This window comes from Poromitra crassiceps, assembly GCF_964638095.1.
Source record: "Poromitra crassiceps genome assembly, chromosome: 12".
In the NCBI taxonomy this organism is placed as follows: domain Eukaryota; kingdom Metazoa; phylum Chordata; class Actinopteri; order Beryciformes; family Melamphaidae; genus Poromitra; species Poromitra crassiceps.
The window spans coordinates 32,823,219-32,851,120 of record NC_139632.1 but is presented as its reverse complement, the minus strand read 5'-3'; the positions used below and the strand labels follow the sequence as shown (position 1 = coordinate 32,851,120).

The 27,902-nt window shown below is 44.3% G+C and overlaps 2 protein-coding genes across 2 annotated transcripts in view; one reads left to right on the top strand and one right to left on the bottom strand.

Annotated features, from left to right (window-relative positions):
• The window catches only part of tsc22d2 (TSC22 domain family 2), an 81,373-nt gene extending 72,146 nt beyond the window's left edge, over positions 1 to 9,227 (top strand). Inside the window, exons 2-3 of the mRNA XM_083647680.1 lie at positions 5,233 to 5,284; positions 6,098 to 9,227. Coding sequence (XP_083503806.1) covers positions 5,233 to 5,284; positions 6,098 to 6,358 — 313 coding nt within the window. The 3' untranslated portion in view covers positions 6,359 to 9,227. The remainder of the gene's footprint in view (positions 1 to 5,232; positions 5,285 to 6,097) is intronic.
• A 5,765-nt stretch (positions 9,228 to 14,992) lies between these two features.
• On the bottom strand, positions 14,993 to 27,172 carry st6galnac5b (ST6 (alpha-N-acetyl-neuraminyl-2,3-beta-galactosyl-1,3)-N-acetylgalactosaminide alpha-2,6-sialyltransferase 5b; the record flags this gene model as incomplete). The annotated part of the gene is made up of 5 exons (XM_083647780.1): positions 14,993 to 15,338; positions 15,980 to 16,087; positions 18,171 to 18,580; positions 26,367 to 26,561; positions 27,158 to 27,172. 5 exons carry the CDS (start codon positions 27,170 to 27,172, stop codon positions 15,098 to 15,100), a joined length of 969 nt encoding a protein of 322 aa, XP_083503906.1. The 3' UTR covers positions 14,993 to 15,097.
• Positions 27,173 to 27,902: the final 730 nt, after the last annotated feature.

Sequence of the window (27,902 nt, the reverse complement as noted above, 5' to 3'; positions counted from 1 at the left end):
TCTGACAGACGACCATGTTTAGGCCTTAAGGGATGCTAACGTTAGCGTCAGCACGTGTCTGCTGTGGTAAGGGATGCTAACATTACGTTAGCGTCAGCACGTGTCTGCTGTGGTAAGGGATGCTAACGTTATGTTAGCGTCAGCACGTGTCTGCTGTGGTAAGGGATGCTAACGTTACGTTAGCGTCACCGCGTGTCTTTGCTGTGGTAAGGGATGCTAACGTTACGTTAGCGTCAGCACGTGTCTTTGCTGTGGTAAGGGATGCTAACGTTACGTTAGCGTCAGCACGTGTCTTTGCTGTGGTAAGGGATGCTAATGTTACGTTAGCGTCAGCACGTGTCTTTGCTGTGGTAAGGGATGCTAACGTTACGTTAGCGTCAGCACGTGTCTGCTGTGGTAAGGGATGCTAACGTTACGTTAGCGTCAGCACGTGTCTTTGCTGTGGTAAGGGACGCTAACGTAACGTAAGCATCAGTGGACATCGCATTCATAAACTGAAAGAGTTTTACAGCACAGTTTGCATTTAGCGCGTTTTGTGTCTTTTTCGCAAGCCATAATTGGTACTTATCTTTGAAGTGTCCGGCGGCATAGTAGCTACGTTTGCTAACTGCTAGCTCAGCTGCAGCCATTAGTAGGCTACCAGCAGGCAAATGTAGGCTAGTGGACGTGCCTGATTGCCTGTAAATGGACTGAGCCAGACTGAATTCACTTCTCACACACAACAGAAATACAGTGATGGGTAATGTTACCTGTCCATTTTCTCTATACTATTTGTATGCTCGGATCACGGCTTTAGCTAAATTTCCATGACTTTTCCAAAACTAAAAAAAAAAAAAAAATCCAGGACCTGGAAATTGTATTTTAAATTTCCATTACATTTCCAGGTTTTTCATGGCTGTACGAATCCTGCTCAGACCACGTCCGTGTCATTGCTCCACCCCATAGAATGGGGACATTTTGAAGCAATTCCTTTCCATTGAATGAGGTGATTCATAGTAGAACGGGTGACAAAACTCACGTCCGCGCTCATTGTTTTGACTTGCTGTGTGCCCCGAGTTCCGGTTGCATGACGTCAGGGTGTCCGCAAGGCGAGTGGAAATAAACCCCTGCAACCCCCTCAAGGACCCCTGGGGGTCCCTGGACCCCACTTGGAGAACCACTCCGCTAAATGAATCCAAGCTGCCTGTCACTGGTTTTGTTATTATAGAAACTCAGTCATCCTACCCTGCTAGGCAGCATTCTTCTATCTCTTGTCCCAGATGTGTAAATGGTCACGAATGTCTTGTTTGTGGAAGAACTAAATGAAATGTGACCGGCTGCTTCACCAGGCTGTCTTGTTCCCTCAGCCTTCAGATCACAATCAAGCCAGTTGTGGAATGTGAATCATTTGCCCTGCTCTCCTGTCCTTCTCACTCCTGCCCATACATCACCCCCAATCTGGAGTCTCCATAGCAACCGCCTGTACCTAAACCCCCAAAAGAGGCTAAAGTAGGTCATCACAGCTGGAAGAATGAGCGGCCATGTTCAACTGCTTTAGGGCACAACCTGTGGGTTTACACACTTTTATTCAGGCTCCTTTATGTTTTGTTCTTTACATTCCCTCTGGAGAGAGAGAAGAGGCCTGGGAAATGGAAGAAATACAGAACATTGCTTTAGAAATGTGATTACTTGATTATTTGATGATGAGCTGCCCTGTCCTTTTATTTCCTAATATATATTATCAGCTTTATGAAGTGGAAAAACATGTCGTAAAAAAGGGGGTATTATGCATTTGTATTATCATACTTAAAAATACCAGTTCAACGAGTTCTAAAGATCTGTTGCCGTCAGCCACAAGTCCCTCTCATTCTCTGCAGATTTTACAATTGAACCTCTCAGGGATTATTTCCCTTGAAACTCCCAAATCATGTACCCTTATAGAATAGAACAATCACATTGAAGGAACATTGGATAACATGGTTATCATATTTATATTGGTAACGAGATAAAAACATTTCCTCTGAAGTGTGCGCCCATGCACGAAAGCTTATGCAATTTTATAAGTCTTTCATGTTGTTTGTAAGCCGCTAAATTAAGAGACATTTCTCTCCTTATGTGATCGACAATAAAGTTGTTTGATTCTATGGCGAGTGGAAAGTTTCAACAGTTCTGATCAGTGACCGTCAGTCTGTGGAGGAATCTGCATTGGCGACACTACTGCTGCTGCAGAAACATGTGGAGAACACAATACTTCCACACCGTGCAGGGTGGCAGATATTAAAACAATATAAAGAACTGTTCGTTGCTTTTCACCATTTAAATAAGTAGTAGCCTATAAGGTGACCAAAACATCTCCACATATGTTTTGGGTCTATCTATTCATTAAATTATATAAGCTGTGATGAGTAAGTGGAGGGCTGGGCAGAGGGAGCTGAACTCCGCCCCCTTGTATTCAGAGTTGAAGTCCCTCTCCGTTTGGCTGACTGTGCGGGTTTAAAGAGCGTCTACCCTCCACACACAGCAGCCAAAGCACGGATCCCTGCCTTAAAGAATAACTCGGGACAGTCGCGGTTAAAGTTGATCACATTGGACTTTGTTGTTTTTGGAGCCATGCGCTGCAGAATGAGTTACAGCCTGCCGTGCTCGCCAGGAGCCTCACCGACCTGTACTGGACGTGTGGTCTCCTACAGGGCGAGATGCCTCAGGTAAACTGCCCCAGGTCACCGTGTGGGTCTGGGCTTATATTCTACTATAGGTCTTACCTTACATAGATCTGTGCTTTTAAGTTGTATTTTAGGTTGTATTGCCTCGTTTTTGTGCTGTGCGCAATAACTTATTTTGGGTTGTTGTTACTGGTGCCTCCCACATGTATGCGCATTATCCAACTGTATAATGTTATGTTGGCTTTATGGCGTATTTCTACTAGCCTACATCAACCATCTTTTATTCCTTTTATTGGGTTTAGACATTTGGCTCCAACTCAGATTGAGCCGCTATGTGCCAGTGCCATCACACGGACAGTATACTGTACTGGTGAAAGTCATATGGTCATTTGCGCTGTGTTCGTGTAGCGCACGTAGGCGTGCAGTGTATGTTGTGATGTGTCTCCACGTTTTCCCTCGTCCGCTCCAAACATGCTGGAACGCACGTAGCCTATGTTGTTGTTTGAGTTGTGCGGGCATGCAATGCAATCCTTTCCATACACGTAATTGCATCATCTGATATTGTCGGGTATTTTTAGTTAGTAACTAAGTAAATTAGTTCGGTGTTTCACAGCATGGAGATTTATGTTTATTTAGAGTTTGCCCAGTTTCACTCCCAGTTCAATTCCAACCTAAAAACATATTCTCTAAGGACGCAGCGTCAGACTATAGCGAGGTGAAACCCTGGAAGTTTGATATGTAATTAACGTTAGTTTACTTTTCCCTCAACTTCCAGCATCGTCTTTTTTTCTTTTCTACCTATGGAACCGAGTTGAGGAAACAAGTTTGTGTGCTTTTTGAGCCATCTTATATCATGTGTTTTTCTCTCCAGTAAAATACTACAGCCTACAGTAAGACATGCGTTATGAATCATTATGTAATTGTTAAACATCAGAGTTAATTGAGAGGCGATCTGCACATAATGTTCCTAGAGAGAGAGAGAATGTGGTCAGAGCTCCGTCTAGCGGTGTGAGACGCGTCATGCAGGCAGTGTTTGGCATCAGAGGCGAGGCGAGGTGCGCAGGGCGGGGGGGCTGAGCTCAGAGACCCGGGCGAGAGAGTCGTTTAGACGGACAAAGAGCCCGCATTTCCCTCTGAACTAAACTCCGACAATAATAACTAAGGAGCTGTTGATCGCTGATGTAAGTTTGTCGTGTTTTCTGTTAAAGAGGGTTGCGCTTTGCACTGGGAGAAGAAGGAAGGAGGCGCGGATGGAAGAACAATATTACTAACGTTAGTGCGCTGGTCTAAAATGATCTTATATGATGAATCGATTTGCATGTAACACATTTCATTAAAACCTTTTGTATCCGTGTATCTACAACAGTAGCAACATTTAGCAATGCTCCTCGGAACTGAGCGTTTGCATTCTTTTGTGTGTTCAGCCACTCGTACTCGAATCGTTTTTTCTTCAACGTTATCATGCATGTTATGATCATTTATTTATTTATTTATTTTTATTTTATTTTTTAACATCGAAATGAAATTAAAACAAATGTGCTTCCAGTAACAGGACATGGCTGCTCAGGGTGAAGGAGTTAATTCGTGGGTGCGGCTGAATAGCCACCAGCAGTCAATTTACAACTTGGGTGAAATATGTGAATTCTGTGTTCTCGGGTTTGATCCAGATGAGATAATTCAGTGGTTTTCTGTTACAAGCTCTGCTCTGAAAAACACTTGGCTGTCTTTGCCTCGGGCTCGCAGCCTCTATTGTTTGGATGGAACGCGTCATCAGCAGCACTCTTGTTCGCAAAGTGTGAACTGTGACGTCATTGATGTCGGCCAGGAGAGCACAGACATTTGCCCAAGGGTCCCCAAATTAATTAGATTTAGACCACAGGACCCACATTTGATCAGATCTTATCAGAAGGAAAGCCATGAGAGAATATCTGTCTTTATAGAATTGTATTACTGTGTGTACAGCAAATGTAAAAGCAACTGTAGGGGATGGGGCTATGCTATGATCAAAGTAAGTGTCCTTACACATTTTCTAATTGAGTTACTACTTATGAAATGCAATAACAGTTAAATGTAATTATTCCTCCTTTTGCTCTGGGGCCCATTGGTTTTGTGGACTATTTAGCATGAAAGCTCCTTAACTCTTGATGTTTGGCCCTTCAGCCTCATACTTGTTGGTGTAAATCTCTGGCACGGCTAAATTCACAGTCTGCTTTGTGTGAAACAGTCTCTGTGTGGGATGCATTGACAACATTAAAATACCAACTCTTATCTTTCTGTCAAGCACTTCTGGGAAAGTTCGACGTCTTTCTATTTTTGGTCGGCCTCTACGTTGGAAAAGATAATATTGTTGTTTCTCTGTGGGCCTCATTCTATGATCCAGGATGTAACTGACTCTTCTGCACGTTGGAACAGGATGAGTCAGGTCATGGTGTTGACTCTGATTTGACAGGCTGAGACTTGTACTGTTTGTGGATGGGTTCTTTGGTCATCATCACCGTGGATGTGATGATGATGAGATGTTATCGCTCAAAGGGAATTGTGTGACAGATGAGTATCGTGTTGTAACGGCTGTCTCTTCTTCTCTCCGCAGTGCGTCCGGGGCCAGTGTGGTCGCCATCGATAACAAGATCGAGCAGGCCATGGTGAGTTTGCCCACACGTTCACTGCCAGTGATGTCTTGTCTTGTCTGCCGTGACGCTTGACAAAAGAAAAAGTTTGGTCGATCAGAGGTTGCGTTAGACTTTGTCGTCGTCTGTCATTTTGACAGACAGGCTCGTAAAAATTAATTTCTATTCTTATCTGTGTTAAAATGACAGACGGCCTTCAGATTTTTCTGTCATTGTTAGGAAAAAAACCTGTAAAAGATGGAAAATATTGTGTGATCGCGGCCACTGGCTCACATCAGATGACACACATTCTTGACAGGCTTGTCTGATGTTTCATAATGACTAGTTGCCACTGTTGGAAGAAGGTGACACTTATGGAGTCTTACAGAGAATGTGACGCGTGCCGTGCGTTCACACCAAGGTGGGAAAAAAGCTTCACTTGTATAAATTATTCTGCAAAGTTCAACAATTTCAACTTTAGCGAACGGGCGATGAGGTGACTATCGTGTCATTCACCTCATCTGCGCCGCCCAGAGCGAAACACTACCTACTCACGCGTTTGCATTGACTTTGTATGTGATCTCGTCAGACGAATTTGCAAAAATCACCTTGGTGTGAACGCCCAGTTAGGGAGTTTTGACATGAACCTGAAACTTGGGGGAAACATTTCACATAATAATCAGACATTTTCAAAAATAAATATTCATTTTGCTTCTCTCTATTAGGCATGGATCGGTCTCTGTCTGTTTGACTGTCTTGTTTATCTAAAAATGGGTATGTCATATTTTGAAAGAAAACCCTTTGTATACTATTTTCATCCTGTGTCTCTCCTCCCCCCTCTCCTCTCAGGACCTGGTGAAGAGCCACCTGATGTATGCGGTGCGCGAGGAGGTGGAGGTGCTGAAGGAGCAGATCAAGGAGCTGTACGAGCGGAACTCTGTGCTGGAGCGGGAGAACGCTGTGCTCAAGTCCCTGGCCAACACGGAGCAGCTGGGCCAGCTGTCCACACAGATCAGCCCGTCACCCCCCACCTCTGCCAGCGTCACCCCCACCACAAACGCCCCCCCGGGTCAGAGCGCCCCGCCTCAGCCCAACGCTGCCTCGCCGTGACCCCCCTCACATGCACTCACACACGGGACAGACAGGAGCGGAGGACCCTGTTAGAAAAAGACAACTACCGTCCCCCCCGAGCTCCTTTTCAAGCAAAAGCCTCCACTCTCCGTTTTGAGGGGAGGTGGGTTAAAACAACGCCGCCCCCAGCAACAGCGCCTCCTGTCTTCAACTCAGAGCCATGCTTCAGTGTACGCTGCGAACGCCAGCGGGCCGTCCCAGTGTGAAGAAGACCATCACCTTCCTGTGAGAAGTCTTCTTCTGGCCCGGCTGCATGGAAGCCGACCGGAGACAAAAGGGGGAGTGGGGTTGAGGGAGGAGAGGGAGCGCTCCAAAAAGATGGAGAGAGAGCACGCTTGATTCGGTGGGTTGGGGGCGGGGAGACGATCAAAGAGGGGCGGAGCCTCCAGGAGAGGGGTGGCGAGGAGCATCCCGTGAAACATCCATGAGCCTCTCCTCCCCCCTACCCCACGTTACTCCAAGGTAGGGAGTGGCCAGAGGGAGAAGGGAGGAGTCCAGAGGGAGAGGGGAGGAGTCCAGAGCCTTGGCTTGTTTTTATGCTGCAACAGGAGCGCGTGTTGTTTTCTCAGACGTTGACATGATACTTTCATTAGTTCACTTTTACTGTTTTGCATTTATTTATTTCAGGGCTGCTATTTTCATCATGTCAATGAACACATGTCACAGACATCTTATCTCATTAAAAAACACAACAAGAACACTTTCTCCTTGCTCTTTTGCTATGTTAGAATCAGTCAGGTATTCAATTTGGTAGTCTATTGCGACAAGTAGATCCAAAGTAGGCAATAAGTTCCATCATTGACACCTTTTTTTCTTTATCACAAAATAGTGCTAACACTACAAACGCTGAGCTTCTTTCTTTGAGGTGAAATCCAGGTTGAATGTACATTTTGTAAAGTGTAAAGTATTACGAGCAGAGGAGGGTTTGTACAGGAGAACGGCTGTTGTTGAGATATGAAATATGGGATGGGATGTTTCGATAAAGAAAACTATTACCGGTAATTCACTTTTTTTGTTAGTTTCTTCGTCAAAAGAAAAAGGAAATGAATTGCCATATTTTCCCCTCTGACCTTGTAGGATTCTACTTGTGCATATTTTGTTCTCTGGGGGGGGGGCGCTGGGGTAAAGAAGCTGTGAAAAATTGTTCGACCTACTTTATAACCAAAGACGCAAAGCTGTGTAAGTCCTTTTGTTTATGCACACTATGTATTTTTTTTTCTACTTCCTCCTTCCCTGCATTTGTGTTGTTGTTGCTGTTGAGCATGTCCTGCATGATCTATAATCAAACCACTTTCTTACCTCATGTTTGGATCCAGCATCTTACTGGTGTGTGGAGCTGTCAGGCTGTGAAGGATGCTGAGAGGAGCTGTCAGGCTGTGAAGGATGCTGAGATGAGCTGTGGAGAGAGAGAGAGATGTGGGGGGGGGGGCAGGTCTGTCCAGTCGCCAGAGTAAAACGTTGGCATTTTACGTGTCCAATCTCAGCGCAAATGTGAAACAATTGTCGGTAATCTTCCTGGAAGATCTTCCACGTAACATAACCTAACATAACGGCCGATTTATTTTCTGTAGTTCTTGACGTAATGTCGCTCCAATATGTGTCGATTTTAGTGCTTCATGTATTTTATATCGACTAGAAATTCTCATTTCTAGCGCGCTGCTTGCACGCTTTCTCTTCTGTAGTGGTTGACGCAATGTACCTCTAATATGTGTCGATTTTAGTGTTTCGTTCTATTTTATATTGGCTACAAATATTGCGCTGCGTTATAGCGTGCCTCGAAGGCTTCCCGCGCTCGCCTGCTCCAAAGTTTGAAATGTCGACTTCAGAAACGCTGTGACCGTGACTGGGACTCGAACGCGTGACTGGGACTCGAGCACGGCTCTCCGGTGTGAAAGACAAGTGTTTACGCCCTCCATTCACCCTGGCCGCAATACCCTTACTGGCCACCGCGCTATTTCAATACCAGACTATGACGTGTTTAAGCTTATGTCCACATTTCTACAGACTTGGATACAACGTATTTTGGCTTCAGAGAGGTGATACATATACATACATATATATATATATACATACATAGAGAGGTGATATTTCTACATATCGCTGGGTTGCAGAAACGTACTATGCCCATTTTATTCTGGTGAGCAGGCTGAGTAAGTTGATGGAGGGGGCGTGTCAGTTTGAGGGAAAGGGTCGACTGTCCAACACACTCGTCAGAACAGGAGCCATCTTTTCCTCTCCTTTTTCATGTCATTTGATGCAGTGAGAAAGTGTTGTTACATTGCAGATGTCAAATGTATTGATGAATGAATGAATGCAACGTTTAGATTCTGATTGTAGAGTTTACGTACGTACTTTGCTTCAAAAAAGAACTAGACAACAAATATCTGGAAAAGCAAGAAAGGAAAAACACAACAATGGAAACTGTTGTACATTTCGCACAACTCCGGCTCTGAACCCAATTCTGTATGAGCATATTATGGGATGTCCTGTCTGTGTGTTACATGTCTCTTGTGCCTCCTGTGCCGTCGCCCCGCTGCTACCGGGCGAGCTGCTTTCTTTCGTCGTGGCTTAGCACCAAACCAAATGGTCGGAAATTTGTACAATCAGTCGTCTTTCTACGGGATGGACTTTGATTTCCTTTTTTTTCCAGATGGGCTTTTCTCTTCTCTTCTTTAGTTTCTTTCTTTCGTTTGAAGGACATGCAGTCATTCATACTGTATGAACGTGATGCAGTGTACTGTATGAACGTGATCACTGAGCCTTGGAGAAAAGATCTTAAAACGATGCCCTTGTAATGTGCTGTTCAGACAATTTTAGTTTTGAGTCAAAAAATAAATTACTGTTTTATTAAGAATGTCTGTGTTTTTTGTTGTCCTTTGGCAGCTAGTGACAACCTATCTCACTACTGTAATTGATAGTATTCTGTTACATCACCACACGGCCATCTTGGTAGGAAAATAACAGGTGATTACAATCAAGTGACACAAACAGCCATTGTATTATAGTGCCATATTGGTAGGAAAATGCTTGTGACATCATGGGAATACTATGAATAAGGCCACGGGTTCCACGCATGAGCATGTTAGACATGAGCGTGCGAAGCGCACAGTGGTGTATAAAGTACTAGAAAACCATACTTAAGTAAAAGTAAAGATATCTTCCCAGAAAAAGACTTTGGTAAAAGTCAGTCACTCATTAGAATATTACTTGAGTAAAAGTCTTAAAGTACTTGATTTTTTCTGTACTTAAGTATCAAAAGTAATTTTCTGATATTAAATGTACTTAAGTATTGAAAGTAAAAAAAAGTACAAGTAAATGCTGCAAAAAAATCAAGCAAAAGACATCCCTGGGCTTGAGTGGAAGTCTATTTCTTCTTCTTGACTTTTATAGCTGCTGGCAAACAACGTTATGTTGCATTACAGCCACCAAATGGAATGGCGTGTGGATCGTGATTAACGTAACTTGCAAACTAGGAGCACTGATTTGCCAAACCTGATCGCTTGCAGGCTACGCAATTTCTTCTGATTTTACTTTGTAACTAAGATGCTTGGGGGAAATGTAGTGGAGTAAAAGTATCCATTTTATTTGAGAAATGTAGTGGAGTAAAAGAGAAAGTTGGCAGAAATATAAATACTCAAGTAAAGTACGGATACCGGTACTCAGAAAAAATACTTAAGTACAGTACTTAAGTATTTATACTTAGTTACATTACACCACTGGAAGCACACAATATTTCTAGTAATGATAAATCTAGAGTTATTACAATGGGTAGCCTGAAATTCTTTCAACAAGTGTTCATGTAGTCATTGATAATTTCTCTCTCATCTTTTATTTTATACATCAGTTTTAGATTTCAAAGTTAATTTGCAATCTTCCATAAGTGGTGATCGTATTCCACGTTCAATACATTCACTTTTTAGACCATAATGCAACACATACAGCACCTGCCCCCCCCCCCCCCCCCCCATCTTTTTTTTATGATAAACTAAACATCCTTAAAGTTAGAATTGTCTCAAAAGATGTTTCTGAACAAGCAGGGATGATGCTCAGGAGAGTTTGTGAAGGGATGATGCTCAGGAGAGTTTGTGAAATCCTAAATGACTGGATCCTTAGTCATCACATACCTGACATGTTAAGGACAGAAGTTAGAAACCCCCTGCCTGTCCAGAAAGGCACAGAGACGACGCCAAAGTGTTGTCGGCATGTAGCTTCACATCTTTCCCTCCTGGAACCCAAGCCAACGTCAACACGACTGCAAGTTTTGAATTTCAGAATTGAAAATATCTCCGAAATTTGAAATGTCCCTCCATGACTTTTCTTTGGTCCACTTTGTGTGCAGCCCAGTGTGAGCTTTTCATAATCATGTCAGGGTATTTTGTCGAACTGACAGCTTGTTGGCCTTCTCTTCTCTTCGCCTCCCCACATCCACAGGCGTGACGTGACCAGCGGACCAAAGCCTTCCTCATGCATGTTGATTTGAATGTGGCTCTGGTCCAGGAACATTATGCAACAAAGAATGTCTGACCTAACATCCAACCTCAACATGTTCTACCTAACATCCAACCTCAACATGTTCTACCTAACATCCAACCTCAACATGTTCTACCTAACATCCAACCTCAACATGTTCTACCTAACATCCAACCTCAACATGTTCTACCTAACATCCAACCTCAACATGTTCTACCTAACATCCAACCTCAACATGTTCTACCTAACATCCAACCTCAACATGTTCTACCTAACATCCAACCTCAACATGTTCTACCTAACATCTACATTTTCACATCTCATTTCCTGAAAAGTATTGCCACTTTATTGGATTGAGTCTGACACATCTCCTGCCAGACATCATGTCGTTTAGGACGCTGTGTTATGATCATGCAAATCATTAGATCTTTTTGGAATATGATCTCTTTGATGTAAAAAAACACACACACACACACACACACACACACACACACAGCAAGACAATGAACTTCAGTTCTCCAAAGTGCAAAAAAAAAAGAATGTCAATATGAACTCATCATCCCAGATAATCCTCTGTCAGCACAGCTCCAGACTAGATGCCAACAGAGCCTGCAGGGTTTGGCCCTCCTGCCTGGCAGTCACTTTTCATATGACTTACTAAAATAAGACAGACTTTTATTGCAACTCATTTGACAGGTTTGAACTGATAATCCAGCTTTATATTTATAGTTGGTTATTGCAATATAATTAGCTCTGCTCTGAAATGTAATATTTAAACAAAATCTATTATGATTGTTATTAGTACTAGAGCCCGTTTGCCTGGCTCTGTTGGGTCACTCACCACCCCCCCCCCCCCCCCCCCCCCAATTATTTTGACTCAATACCCCCACCACTACAAATATGTTTTCACTTCCATTCACTGAGCCTCCCCTGAAACTGCCTGTCTGTCTGTCTGACTGACTGTTGACTGTCTGTCTGACTGACTGACGAAGGTGAAGGTGATGAAGGTACACCATTGGTCGGTCGGAACATGGTCCAGCCATATACTAGGTTTTGGCCTAGCCTTTTTTTAAGCAATATCAGTCTTCCCCATATTATTGTGTAACTGTGATTCTTTCTTTTTGTTGCTCATAATGATGAGGCACGTTGTGCAAACAAAGTGATTATCAGTGACCGCACAGCGTTGTGTTTGGCAGAAGTTCTGACTCCTGACACCACATCCTAAATCAAAGTGTCAGTGTGCTACGTGATTCTCAACATGTAGAAGGTGTCTGTGTGGGTAGTAATAATCACTCCTACTGTCTGCCATGAAAGGCTTTGGCCCGCTATTCAATTAATTTCAACCACAAGTGTTTTATGTCATAATTCCTCCAGAGTTGTCTCTGGGTGTGTGCAGAGATGTGCTGCTGAACAAACAGGTTCGTAACCAACGACTCCAGCTGCCACTTGATGATTGACACAAGGCACCAATTCACAACCACGACTGTAGTGCAAACAAACCACAAACAAAAACATGCAAAGAGATTAAGTAATCAATGTGGCTGTGGGAGCCAGGTAGGTTAGGTGTTGTAGATGTTCAGCCTCTGGTCTATTATAGCTGGTTAGGTGTTGTAGATGTTCAGCCTCTGGTCTATTATAGCTGGTTAGGTGTTGTAGATGTTCAGCCTCTGGTCTATTATAGCTGGTTAGGTGTTGTAAATGTTCAGCCTCTGGTCTATTATAGCTGGTTAGGTGTTGTAGATGTTCAGCCTCTGGTCTATAGCTGGTTAGGTGTTGTAGATGTTCAGCCTCTGGTCTATTATAGCTGGTTAGGTGTTGTAGATGTTCAGCCTCTGGTCTATTATAGCTGGTTAGGTGTTGTAGATGTTCAGACTCTGGTCTATAGCTGGTTAGCTGTTGTAGATGTTCAGACTCTGGTCTATAGCTGGTTAGGTGTTGTAGATGTTCAGCCTCTGGTCTATTATAGCTGGTTAGGTGTTGTAGATGTTCAGCCTCTGGTCTATAGCTGGTTAGGTGTTGTAGATGTTCAGCCTCTGGTCTATTATAGCTGGTTAGGTGTTGTAGATGTTAGATAGATCGGAAATCTTCCACGCGGTAATTTTTTCGGGTGGCCATTTTTTCAAGGCGGAAATTTTCCAAGCGGTTATTTTTTCGGGTGGCAATTTTTTCAAGGCGGAAATTTTCCAATATTTTTGTGACCTGATATGTATTTATTTATTTATTATCGTGGAGCTTGACCAGAAAATGAAAACCATTGAAAACAACAATTACGTTTCTGTGACATTTCTCAGATCCACAGCTGTAAGTACGGTAAGTAGCCTAAGTAACTCTGTATTTATATAGCACCTTTTAAAACACAAGGTTACAAAGTGCTTTACACATGGACAAAGTAAACAGTAAAATACAAATACAAAAAGATCAAAGAAAATATTTATAAAAAGGCTTGCCTATAAAGATGAGTTTTTAGAAATTGCTTAAAACAGCCCAAAGATTGAGCAGATCTGACAGATTGGGGGAGTTGATTCCAGAGGGTTGGGGCTAAAACAGAAAAGGCACGGTCGCCTTTAGTTCTATAGTTGGACGATGGAACGGATAAGAGGCCGAGGTTTGAAGAGCGGAGTGGTCGAGAGGTGGAATAAGGGACAATGAGCTCTGAAATAGAACTAGGGGCGAGGTCATGCAGGGCTTTAAAAGTAAACAGGAGGATCTTGAATTTATTTCTGAATTTTACAGGGAGCCAGTGAAGAGATGCAAGGACAGGGGTGATGTGGGACCTACGGTTTGTTCTGGTTAATAACCTGGCAGCTGCATTCTGAACCAGCTGTAACCGGTTCAGGGCAGTTTGACTGAGGCACGAGTAGAGGGAGTTACAGTAGTCTAATATAGAGAAAATGAAGGTATGAATTAGGCGTTCAAGATCTGAGAGAGATAACGTCTGATTTTGGTAATGTTTCTTAACTGGAGGAAGCAGGACTGGACAAGTTTAGTGACATGATGGTTGAAATTCAGGTGTTGATCGAAGATGACTCCAAGGTTCTTAGCAATCGGACTGATATTTGGCTGAAATGGGCCAATAAAAGGATTAACTGTGTTAGCAAAGTTATCTGGGCCAATTAAAATGACTTCCGTTTTGTCAGGGTTGAGATGAAGGAAGTTAAGCTGTGGAGGTGTCAGAGCAGACTAACAGCACTGACTAATATTTTCTATAGGAGAAACACATCATAACACTGAGGGACTTAGCTCATTTGAATAGATTCAATTCAATTGCTTTATTGGCAAGAAAGTTGGAAGATTTTTTTTCCAAAGTATAAATTGAAATATTTGAACAATACAAAGCAATACAGAAAACAGTAATGTTGACCAATAACACAATATTAAACAATACGTACATACAGTCAACACCAAATCAGCATTTTTTATTTATTTTTAGAAATGGATTCTTAACTGTGTAGACCTGCTTTGTAAAAACCTGGAGATTATTTCATTTGGTGGCATGTGATATGTCCTCCTAACCTACCTGTTTGAGTGATGAGCGCCCCCTGGCTTCCCTGTTCCCTTTACATGTTTTTATATATGTGAATTGGAGACAAATTGGCTCTACACTGTTTTGTCAATGTCACCAAATGTGTCTCTGACCACACTTGGAATGTTTTTTGTGTGATCACATCGTTCATCATTGTGTTTTGTCCAGTAGAGACACAGGTGCATTTACAGCTGGAGTTTGTTTGCTCTGATCAGTCAAGATGCATATTAAAGTTATTAAAGTGAGGTGTAAAGATGCATTTGAAAGTGAGGTGTAAAGGGCAAACTGTTCACAATTCATTTATGAACCTAAAAGACAGTGGCACTGCGATTCCTGTGGCATACTTCCTCATTGTCTCATAGCACTGATGTTGTTGAACAATGTAGCAGCTCCACACAAATAAGCCTACTGGAGCCCCCTACTGGACCCCACTGGAACCATTCTTCATGGCTTTGGTGAGAATACGATGTTTATCCTATTATAATTACACTCCCAAAAAAAACATTGTTCAAGCTGTGTGCTGCTATTACATACTGCTCAGAATTCTGTCAATCTGCTTATGCAGCAGGCTAACAGGCACAAAATCAGCTTGAACCATCCCAACCGACTCTGTCTCAACCGACTCTCACATTGGCCAGAATCAGGGATTCTGCACATTGGAAAGCGTCCACTCCACATATTAACATCAACTTCCACCTTTGTGGGGACCTTCTCCAGAGCGCGTCTCAGGAACCGGCTGGAACTGGAGTGTATGAGCCGTTCCTGCTAGCCACAGCAGAGGGCTTCCAGTCGGGCTGGTAAAAGTGGATGTCGAGGGTTCGAGCCCAGTTGGCGAACACCGTCTTTTCCGTGATGAAGCGATGGTGGCTCCCACGACGGCCGCGCTCGTGAGAGAGATACATGGAGCACTCGTCAGGCCCCGACGGCTCGTAGTAATGATATGGCACTGAGGGATGGGAGGACGACCTACAAGAGAGAATTGTCATGTTTGTTTGTTTGTTTGTCATGTTTATTTTGAATATGTATGTAAACAAAACAGAGACAATATACGGGGCCTTCAAAATTACACACGTTAACAAGTCGATTGAAATAGTATTATGAAATAAAGATGAAGGGGTAACAAATATAGACATATTCGAAAAGGAGTGAGAAGAAGTATAACTTATTAACTCCCACCCCTTTTCCACAATACTAAATTATTATATTTATACTTGTATAACAACACATACTATAGAAATATCCACATATATACATACATACACATACATACATAAAACACTAGTCATATAGTAATACATAACAATTATGTATATATATGACAATAATTGTTGTCATATATACACTATCCCATACATAGTATTCAAAATCATCATAATATGATAATGATAATATGATAATAATGATACAGCACTGAGGGATGGGAGGACGACCTACAAGGAGAATTATGAGGAGAACGTAGGAGAGGAGAGTCACAGTGGACAAAGAGACAGGAATATCACATCAGAATATATATATATATATATATATATATCTATATATATATATATACTGTAGATATATATATATAATAAGTAGGATAAGTAAGCTGATAAGAAGTAGGAGTGTACCTGCAGAAGTCAGGAGGCACCATGCCGTAGACGTTGATCGTGTCGCACAGCTCCAGGGCGATGGCCATGGTGAACCAGCCCGTGCTCAGCCAGGAGTTGGAGCTCTTCCTGGAAGATGAGAGAGAAGGATCATAAACACTCAGACTCACAGAGTAAAATTGTCCCCGCCTCTGTCAGTCCAATCCCATTTGGCTGTTCAATACGAATATCCAAATATTCTTTCTTTCTTTTTCTTTTGTAATAAGAGCATCTGCCATCAATCAGAAAATCCATTGGCATGAGCTTGTTTGATTTGTTTTTTAATTGGGACTTGGTTTTACGGTATGAATAGGCTTACACCAAAATAGGCGATCACAATCTATTGGGAGAAACTCGTTTCATAACCACATTTTGCGACTATTCGACTGTGAGATTGGCAGTTGCTCTTTCCATGAGATAGACATCAAACAAGATGAAAGACTTTCAGATTCCCCCTGAGAAATCACCTGAGCAATCACATGATTAAACGTGAACTGTGGAAGAGAGACAGTCTCTTAAGGTGTTCCCAATGTTTTCTACAGCAGGTACACAACAGACAAGGAAATGTCCCCTGACTATAATTGGAATGGGTTAACTGTTAGCATGCAGAGGAGTTTCTACGAATGGGCATCCGGGTAGCAGCCCTGCCTACCAACACGAAGGTTGCAGGTTCGAGCCCCCGTGTTACCTCCGGCAGCTTGTGTGCAGGGGAGAAGTCGGATTGTGTCCTGGTCGCTGCACTGATGCCTCCTCTGGTGTTCATTAAGTTATACTAATATACTTCTCTCACCATTTCAGTTGCTCTGCACAGCCCAATACAGCGTTATTAAGGAGAACACTGTAAAACAAATATTGTTAAACTGCTCTAATGGGTTAGACCCCTCCCTGTTGCTATTGTGGCTATTTGTGGGATTTCTATCATGTAGTTTCTATAATGTATTATTCTTGAGTGGTGGCAGCCAGCACAACAACACAATGTTCTATTTAGCATTTGGGAGGACATAACAAGGTCACGCATTACTTTAAACGTATACACCTCAAATAACAGTCATTGGTACAGCTGGAATGTGGCGCATTTGAACAAAAAGAACATTTGTGCAAATCTGTGCACTGACATTGATTTCAATAAGCTGTCATACAATAAGCTGTCATGCTAATAAAGCTAGTCCAGGTCAGCGCTCTGACTGGGGCCTGGGTTGAAGCTGGCAGCCTCCTGTCTGTGGGTGAGGAGCTGTTAGCTGCCAGGCAGAGTACTGCAGGCGAAGAGAGGGCAGAGAGGCCGTCCTGTCTGCCCTCTCTCTGCCAGGCAGAGTACTGCAGGCGGAGAGAGGGCAGAGAGAACGTCCTGTCTGCCCTCTCTCTGCCAGGCAGAGTACTGCAGGCGGGGAGAGGGCAGAGAGGCCGCCCTGTCTGCCCTCTCTCTGCCAGGCAGAGTACTGCAGGCAGAGAGAGGGCAGAGAGGCCGCCCTGTCTGCCGTCCAACAAGAGAGCTACCACCAGTTAACGAGGTAAGATCAGTTACAACACAGCATCTGGAGCTGCCATGTTGCCTTCTGCTCTCTGTCTCATATGAACACATCGTTATCAATCTGTCATTTTCAGTCACTGAGCTCGTCAGCCATCACATCGATTTCTCCTCACTTAACATGGAGCTGATCCTGTTTCTGCTTCTAGTGGAGAAAAGTCAGAACACATGTTCTATTGATGATGCTGAGCCACTCAAGTTCAAGCTGCTGTAAGTGATATGTCCTATTCAGCTCAGTGTTCCGTTATTCACTCTTACCTAAAGTGTGTGTGTGTGTGTGTGTGTGTGTGTGTGTGTGTGTGTGTGTGTGTGTGTGTGTGTGTGTGTGTGTGCGTGTGTGTGTGTGTGTGTGTGTGTGCGCACGCATGCATGTGTGTGTGTGTGTGTGTGTGTGTGTGTGTGTGTGTGCGTGTGTCACAATGCCGTTGCAGCTAGACTTTAAGCTGTCTGTCACCATGGAAGTGAAGAGATTGTATCAGAATGAGCCAATTGCATATTCCCCACACCCACATTGCATCCAACATTAGACTCTGTCTTTTGTTTTTGACACTTCTTCGTATGGGGGAGCAGATATGAAGCGTGCCCCAATCAGCCCGTTGCTCGACAAACAAACCCCCAAACAACAGGCTAGATGTTTCCAACATTCACCTATCAATCCCCGTTTCCTTCTGGAAGAGCTGGTCGAGCCTCAGCATCTTGATGCGTGAGATGATGTAGACTTGGAGTTTGGGCAGCAGCTGCTTGAGCAGCCTCAGGTGGTTGTAGACTTGGCCTTTCCCGTCCCGTCTCATGCAGCTGCTCGGGCCCCAGAAGATGAACACGGCGTCCTGGCTGGCGTTCAGCAGCCCCTGGCGGCTCCGCAGCACCCTCTGCAGGCTGGAGTGGGCTATGACACGCAGGGCCGTGCGGCGACCCACGTGGAGCTGGTAGCCGGCGCTGGGGGCATCGTTCATGCGGATGACGCACTCAGACCGGTCGATCTCTGCTCCCCGCCTGCTTCCTGTCAGCTGACCCGAGCTGGTCACCAGAGAGCAGCTGCGACAGTGCATCTTCAGAGGCTGTGGAGGTGAGAGGTCAAATGTCAGAAACCACTGTCCTTTCATTCAGAAAACTCAAATAGATACCTATAGAGAGCCGCAGGAACGAGTCCGGAAATCATCGATGCTAACACTCCTGGTTCTTCACTGTTTTCGCCTATGGGAGTTTTGAATGGGTTTTTGGCGCGATGCTTCTAATAATCTCTCTGGGCAACACTGGCTTAATCAAACACGAACCAGTGTTTAGTAATATCATCTTCACACACGAGGACAACTTTTATGAGTTTTGAAGCTACGAGCTACGAGCAAGTCAACATAACCCCCTAACATGAAGACGAGCAAGCCAACATAACCCCCTAACATGAAGACGAGCAAGTCAACATAACCCCCTAACATGAAGACGAGCAAGCCAACATAACCCCCTAACATGAAGACGAGCAAGCCAACATAACCCCCTAACATGAAGACGAGCAAGTCAACATAACCCCTAACATGAAGACAAGCAAGTCAACATAACCCCCTAACATGAAGACGAGCAAGCCAACATAACCCCCTAACATGAAGACGAGCAAGCCAACATAACCCCCTAACATGAAGACGAGCAAGTCAACATAACCCCCTAACATGAAAACGAGCAAGCCAACATAACCCCCTAACATGAAGATGAGCAAGCCAACATAACCCCCTAACATGAAGACAAGCAAGTCAACATAACCCCCTAACATGAAAACGAGCAAGCCAACATAACCCCCTAACATGAAGACGAGCAAGCCAACATAACCCCCTAACATGAAGACGAGCAAGCCAACATAACCCCCTAACATGAAGACAAGCAAGTCAACATAACCCCCTAACATGAAAACGAGCAAGCCAACATAACCCCCTAACATGAAGACGAGCAAGCCAAAACATCACACAATGCATTGCTGTACAAAAGCCTCTCATCTAGCCGACAGAGGACTAAACTGCTTAGAATAATTGGTTTTAGAAATCAGCTTTTCAAATTGGAAAATGGCGAGGTGAGATTGAATGATCCAACGGCGAATACCCAGAGAGCAGAGAGCCTCGCATGAATGATTCCCAGTCTGGATGGAGACTAAAGTCACATTGGCATTCTGAAGTGTGCACAGCAGGCTTCACACTCCATCAGGGCCGGAGGTGGGGAGGTGTGTGTGCACACACACAGACATGCAGGTGATGGTACCAGCGCCGCAGGCTGTGTGTGCGCCCAAAAATGGTATTCGGGAACAGCCATAGTGATGTCGTTCTAGTTCTCATGCCAATCCATGCTGTCTCGCAAGCTTACAAAGAACCTGGATCTCACTCATCATCATAACTCTGCACCTTCTACAGTGTAAAGAAAAAGACTGATGCAAATCAACTGAGAGCAGAAGCAGATCAGGCAACCTGTGCTGCTGTGGTGTGAAGTGTTCATGATCAGAGCTGCTTTCTTCTCTGAGAGTGCAGTTCATTACATCACATTCCGCCTGACAGGTATCTCATTCATCTCCTCCTGGTGACACATTCAAGACACGTTCAAGACACAATCCCCAACTTGCTCTGTTCTCGAATTTGGGAGAAAATAAAAGGCGAGAGAATCACGTGCTGTGAGTCTCTGAGGACCTCGCCCTGTTAGCGGCAAATTGATGGGAGGAAGCGAAATAATGTATCTGCTGGTTTCCATGACGACTGGTGTGCCATGGAGAAATAATGTATCTGCCGGTTTCCATGGCGACTGGTGTGCCATGGAGAATCCCCAGCTGCCCCTTAGTGAAGATGATATTCATGGCTCCCTGTCTGATCGTCCTATTTGCCTCATCTCAGCACACAGGATGGATAGGGGCGTGGCTACACGTAACATCAAGCAGAAGATGACACCTAATAATGTAAGGTTATCTGTTCTGCCAGCAGCGCCCCTCTTTACCTCGAGTGGAATTACAATGCAACCCGATGCTGCCAGATAGTTTGTTTTCACATAACCATTTGGGAACGAGTCGCTCGGGAAAGCATTTCAAAGGGCACTAGGCACGTTCCAAAAAAGAGCTGGCATACCTTGGCTGAACCATCTGTCCATCACGTGACACATCTATCACGTGACACATCGATCACGTGACACATCTATCACATGACACATCTATTCCGTCACGTGACACATCTATCACGTGACACATCGATCACGTGACACATTGATCACGTGATACATCGATCACGGGCTCAGGCTCGCTGGTGTCACACCAAAGCCCCCCTGTAGCTGCCTCATAGGACGCTGAGTGGTGCGAACCACTGGTGGTTCAGATTCAAACCAGTAGATTGGAGTGTGACAAGATGGATTTGTTGTGTGATCGGGATGACGTGATCTCATGATCTCATGCGAATCCAGCTGCCTCGCAAGGTTAATTAAAATGTGCATGTGCTGGGAATTCATGTTTTGTTTTTGTTTTTTACGAAGGAGTGTGTTGTTATTATAAACTGCCTCTACGCACACCTCTGAGACTTCTTCACAATTAAGTCTGAGACAAGGCTGACTGTTAAAAGGCTTTCAGGACAGACGTAGGCTTTGCACAGAATAAGCAGGTACACGCATACATCCATGCTCTCTGACACACACACACACACACACACACACACACACACACGCTCACACACACACACACACACACACACACACACACACACACACACGCACGCACACGCACACACACACACACACACACATGACCCTGAAGGAAGCTGTAAAGACCTATCTGCCCACTCCACGGCTCCTACAGCAGGTCGTCTCCGGTTAGTTATTCCCTGAGAAAATAACACTTTCTATGCAGGTCATGTCTATAATGCATTATGAGCACATTCAGAAGACATTATACTGCATTTATAAGGCTTTATATAACGCTTTGTAAAGGTTTATAATCATACATGGCAACTTCTACCAGTTTATTAAGTATTGGAGTGGTCATCACCGGTTCTGTGGGAGGTGACGCTGGTAGAGCTGGGTGCCCCCTGGTGGCCCACGGGACAGGCCCGAGTGGCTCTGTGGAAGGTGACGCTGGTAGAGCTGGGTGCCCCCTGTTGGCCCTCGGGACAGGCCCGAGTGGCTCTGTGGGAGGTGACGCTGGTAGAGCTGGGTGCCCCCTGGTGGCCCACGGGACAGGCCCGAGTGGCTCTGTGGGAGGTGACGCTGGTAGAGCTGGGTGCCCCCTGGTGGCCCTCGGGACAGGCCCGAGTGGCTCTGTGGGAGGTGACGCTGGTAGAGCTGGGTGCCCCCTGGTGGCCCTCGGGACAGGCCCGAGTGGCTCTGTGGGAGGTGACGCTAGTAGAGCTGGGTGCCCCCTGGTGGCCCTCGGGACAGTGAGCAGTGTGAAAATGAGGCAGTACTGGATCCCTCAACAAGCCCCTGTCAGCGGTGAGCTGGAGGAGGCGGACAGTCAGGAGAGACTGTGAATAATAAAATATCACCAGAAGCTGATGCCTCTGCCATGTCTCTTCTTGGAGCTGATGCCTCTGCCATGTCTCTTCTTGGAGCTGATGCCTCTGCCATGTCTCTTGTTGGAGGGCTTGACATCAGAAGCTGATGCCTCTGCCATGTCTCTTGTTGGAGGGCTTGACAAGCTAGCGTGGTTAAAACCATCCTGCTAACGTGATCTGACATTATGATTCAGTCTACGTCTCAGTCTGGACTCCTAGCTGCCCGCAGCAATTTCAGTGGGCGGGAGTAGCCTACTTGCCTTGACAGACAACTCCTTCAGCCAATCAGCGTCACCAAATCCAATCCAAATCCAGTCGGAAGAACGGTGAAAACGTCTTTTCCGTTGAGAAATTTCACTGGTGCCTCTTGTTTAATTGTTGTTATTGAGTATATTTCTGCAAGAACTGCACTTATGTTATGCTGTGTTTACTCTAACGTTAATGTTGGTACTTGGTAGGCAGCGTGTTGGTGGGCAGGGAATCCGAACGTGTGAAGTACCAACATTTATGGGCTACAGTATATCACCATGTTACCCCCAGTAGCCATGTTCATCCCCCTCCCCGATTCCCCCCCAATTTTCTCCCCAATTGTACTTGGCCAATTTCCCCCTGCTGCCCCTATCGCTGCTCCACCCTCTGCCGATCTGGGGAGAGCCGTAGACTAGCACCATGCTTCCTCTGACACATGCGCAGTTCTTTTCACCTGACAGTGGGGAACTTCACCGGCAGGATTCCCGCTACACTACCCAGACCCCCAACCCCCAGTAGCCATTTTGCAAAGCATTCAGTGATGTAATTACGTGGCTAGTCAGGCCGTGGAAAACTGAACTCAGTCAGTCAGTCAGTCAGTCAGTCAGTCAGTCAGTCAGTGACGCACATTTGTGTTTACAGTATAGGGCTGGCCTCGCTGTTGCGGTCCAGCCAACAACAGAAAGGGAATAGCAGTGTTGTCTTTAGAAACCGTTCTCATAGAAACCTATCCCCTTTTAATTACTTTTGTCATTAAATATTTCATGGTAGATAGCCTACATGAATTATGAATTGAGAAAGGGAGTAAACTACAGAGAGAATTTAGAGATGGTACTTGCATGGCGAGACAAGAGATGATTACAGCCCCTATATAGGAAACAATAGGGCTGCAATATCATCTCTTAGTCCACGCTGCACAATTTAAATTAGGATGTCTACCGTTGATTTAATTTACCGCTTGACTGCCCTATGCAGTATATCAACACAAAAAGATAACAATGAAACAATGACATTTGAGACCTTGAGAGATAATAACGGCTAAACGGATAAACAGGTTGGTTGCTGGACAAGTTGTATGCCAAAATAGGACCTGTTAAAAGCTGTAACTGAAAAACCTGCCATCAAATTCAACTGTGAGGGCAACTGACAACGACTCAAACACACAGCAGAGCATCCTTCAAAAGCTCTTTCTGTCTGGAACATGGGAGACACCCAAAGCTTCAAAAAGCTATTTTAAGTGCATACCTGAAAAGCTCCATTAGCCTACATGCTACATGCTAGTCTATGTGCTTTACCTGGATGATAGCATTAGCCTACATGCTAGTCTCTGTGCTTTACCTGGATGATAGCATTTAGCCTACATGCTAGTCTCTCTGTACTTTACCTGGATGATAGCATTAGCCTACATGCTAGTCTCTCTGTACTTTACCTGGATGATAGCATTTAGCCTACATGCTAGTCTCTCTGTGCTTTACCTGGATGATAGCATTAGCCTACATGCTTGTCTCTGTGTTTTACCTGGATGATAGCATTTAGCCTACATGCTAGTCTCTCTGTACTTTACCTGGATGATAGCATTTAGCCTACATGCTAGTCTCTCTGTACTTTACCTGGATGATAGCATTTAGCCTACATGCTAGTCTCTCTGTGCTTTACCTGGATGATAGCATTTAGCCTACATGCTAGTCTCTCTGTACTTCACCTGGATGATAGCATTTAGCCTACATGCTAGTCTCTCTGTACTTTACCTGGATGATAGCATTTAGCCTACATGCTAGTCTCTCTGTACTTTACCTGGATGATAGCATTTAGCCTACATGCTAGTCTCTCTGTACTTTACCTGGATGATAGCATTAGCCTACAATCCTACATGCTAGTCTCTCTGTACTTTACCTGGATGATAGCATTTAGCCTACATGCTAGTCTCTCTGTGCTTTACCTGGATGATAGCATTTAGCCTACATGCTAGTCTCTCTGTGCTTTACCTGGATGATAGCATTTAGCCTACATGCTAGTCTCTCTGTGCTTTACCTGGATGATAGCATTTAGCCTACATGCTAGTCTCTCTGTGCTTTACCTGGATGATAGCATTTAGCCTACATGCTAGTCTCTCTGTACTTTACCTGGATGAAAGCATTAGCCTACAATCCTACATGCTAGTCTCTCTGTACTTTACCTGGATGAAAGCATTAGCCTACAATCCTACATGCTAGTCTCTCTGTACTTTACCTGGATGATAGCATTAGCCTACAATCCTACATGCTAGTCTCTCTGTACTTTACCTGGATGAAAGCATTAGCCTACAATCCTACATGCTAGTCTCTCTGTACTTTACCTGGATGATAGCATTAGCCTACAATCCTACATGCTAGTCTCTCTGTACTTTACCTGGATGAAAGCATTAGCCTACATGCTAGTCTATCTGTGTTTTACCTGGATGATAGCATTAGCCTGGGGCGGCTTTAGCTCAGGAGGTAGAGCGGGTCGGCCAATGACGCTAAGGGTTGGCGGTTCGATCCCCGCTCCCTCCCAGCTGCCGTCGCTATATAAATGCAGGCCATTCACCATTAGCCTACATGCTAGTCTCTGTGTTTTACCTGGATGATAGCATTAGCCTACATGCTAGTCTCTGTACTTTACCTGGATGCTAGCAGAATACAGACAAGGTGCAGGTTATATTACACATGCATGACACTACCACAGCAATCAATGTGTCTTTGAAGGGCTGGCTGCTCGACACATAAGCCCAACTGATTAAAAGGATATTGAAACACACTGAGTGGATTGAAAGAGCTCCAGGGTATGAATGAAATTGACTGCAGAGAGAGTGAGGGCAGTCACTGCCATCGGGGAATTGTAATGCGCTGAATGACAAATGAGTATGTCAAGGCAATCAAGCATCTCAAAGAAGGTGAAGAAATGTAAAGTGTGACTTGGGGTTGGTGGATATTTATTCTACTTGTCAACTGAAGAGATATCCTTATTCTAGTTCTTAAAAGAAGAAGACATCCATAGTTTGGACATATGCACTGAAAGTATGTAAACCATATCTTATTTTATGGTAAGCTATATAGCAGTGGTTCCCAAACTGGGGTTCGCGTACCCCTAGGCCAGGGATGGGCAACTTTGAGAGGGCCACACAAAAAATCCTCGCTGCCAGAGGGCCAGATTGTGACCGTGCACTTCCACCAGTAGCCTACTACTGTAACACCATCACTCCCAATTATAGCTACTAATTTGATGAAAAGGACTGGTAATCAAAGTTTATTATACCAACATTTATATTTTTCATATTCAAATTTAGTAATTATTCCATTCAGATGACACCAGAAACAATTTGATGGGGTACATCAACCAAATATGTCATATTAATCAGATTAGTAATGTTGCATGTGCAATGTGCATCCTGGATATACTGTAGTTTGTTACAATAGCGTTAGCTCAAATGCTAACGTTAAACAGTATGTGGATGGACAATGCTAACACCATTAGTGCCATGTTCTGGGATGTACAGTAAAATAAAAACAGATTTGGGTGGTCTACCTAACCTAACCAAAAGCGTCCGCATTGTAAAAAAAAAAAAAAGACCCAGGGGCCACACTGAGTGAGGTCAGGCGGCGCATGCGGCCCGTGGGCCGCCAGTTGCCCACCCCTGCCCTAGGGGTATAGGGAGGTACTACAGGGGGTACTTGAGAGAAAGGGGAAAATGGAAAAATGTAAGATCATGAAAATAAATTAAACGTTAAAATAAATCTGCTCAGAAGGCACTAATTGCAACTCTTTCACTCCATTTCTTATTTTATAATGTTATATTCTTCAAAAGGTGGGTTATCTTTCATTCATTGCATAGTTTTCTCTTGTGTTTTCTAGGCAAAATGTTGTAGTCAGGTAAAGGGGGTACCTAGTACCTACTTGGATTGAGAAATCAGGGAAAGGATATGGAGCACTGAAGCCAAAGAAGTTTGAGAACCACTGGTAGCATTCATATCATAGATAAAGAAGGAACCTTCCATCTGTGACATCTACCTCTTTGAAAATGCATAACAAGATAGATCAGCGTAGACTCTAGACTAGAGTGTAGTCAGTGCATGTTTACCTTGTGATCCATAACACCGGTGTAACCATCAAGGATTAATGTTGGAGGTTTCTGTGGTTTCTTTGGCTGCTTCATCTGTGGACCAGGCCGATCTGAATGGGATGATGATGAGGATGTGTCACCAGAACTGCTGTTGTACACCAACATCAAACTGGTCACCGTGGTGATGATGATGATGCCAATAACCCCCTGGCACTGGAGGAAGAAACAAACAGCACAAAACAAAATAAGAAACACACAAGTAGAATAGGGGACCGTAAAACATTTGATTTGGAAAATAGATTCCATACAACAACAAGACTGTCAATATGCTTTGGAACAAGAGCTGGATTTCTAAAGAGCAACGAAAACACACTGTTAATAATAATAATAATAATAATAATAATAATAATAATAATAATAATAATAATAATAATAATAATAATAATACACACTGTTAATAATTAAATGTCAACTTTCAAAGCGAAGGCAACGAGCTTTCTTCACGCTACAAATGCCACTCAGATAGCCTACATACACGCTCTGTCTAGTCTATAGCTAGTTTCCAAAGAGCGGCTCACAAATGGCTGCTGAATTCAGGTATGCAACAGAATAGCATTTTGGACGAGTGAGTGCTATTATAGCCTACAGATATCAGAGCAAAACCATATTAGCCTGTATTATAAAAGATAGGAAAAAATAACCCTAAACTGCATAGTTAGACAGGTCCGTCCGCCTACAAATTCACTGTGCTGACTTAAAGTCCACACAGGATTCTTATAGTCATATTTCCAAAAGGTCTAACAGGTTACCACTCGTATCTTCATCTTCACTTGTCCTTATTTCCTAGCAGCACAGGTCCTGTTGTTCTGATCGTGGCAGGGCAGAAGCTGTCATCACGCTCTGCAGCCCAGCAACTATCCATCAGATCAGGCTGCTGCTGCGCGCAACACCTGAGGGGCGCAGCACCGGGTACCGCACACGCACAGCAAATGACGCTCCGCCGCTCTTTCACACGCACACGCACACGCACACGCACACGCACACGCACACGCACACGCACACGCACACGCACACGCACACACACACACACACACACACACACACACACACACACACACACACACACACACACACACACACACACACACACACACACACACACACACACACACACACACACACACACACACACACACACACACACACACACTTCTTGCTCTTTCCCCAGCAGCATGCTCTTTCCCAGGGACGCCCTCAATCAGCGGACGTCCTAACCTAAGGTGTCCTCATGGTCCTAAAGAACTCGTTTTTTCTACTCAGCTCAGTTTCAGGGTTCACAGAGGGTTCATCACACCACAGGAACCTAATAATTAGGGCTGTGAATCTTCACTGGCCTCCCGATTCGATTCGATTACGATTCATCTGTCAACGATTCGATTCGATTCGATTAAACGATGCATCACGATGCATCGCGATGCATCTTAAATCGATGCATCACTTTTTCCGCAATACATGATTTATTTTTTCTCACTTTCTTTTTTCTCACTGTGTGGC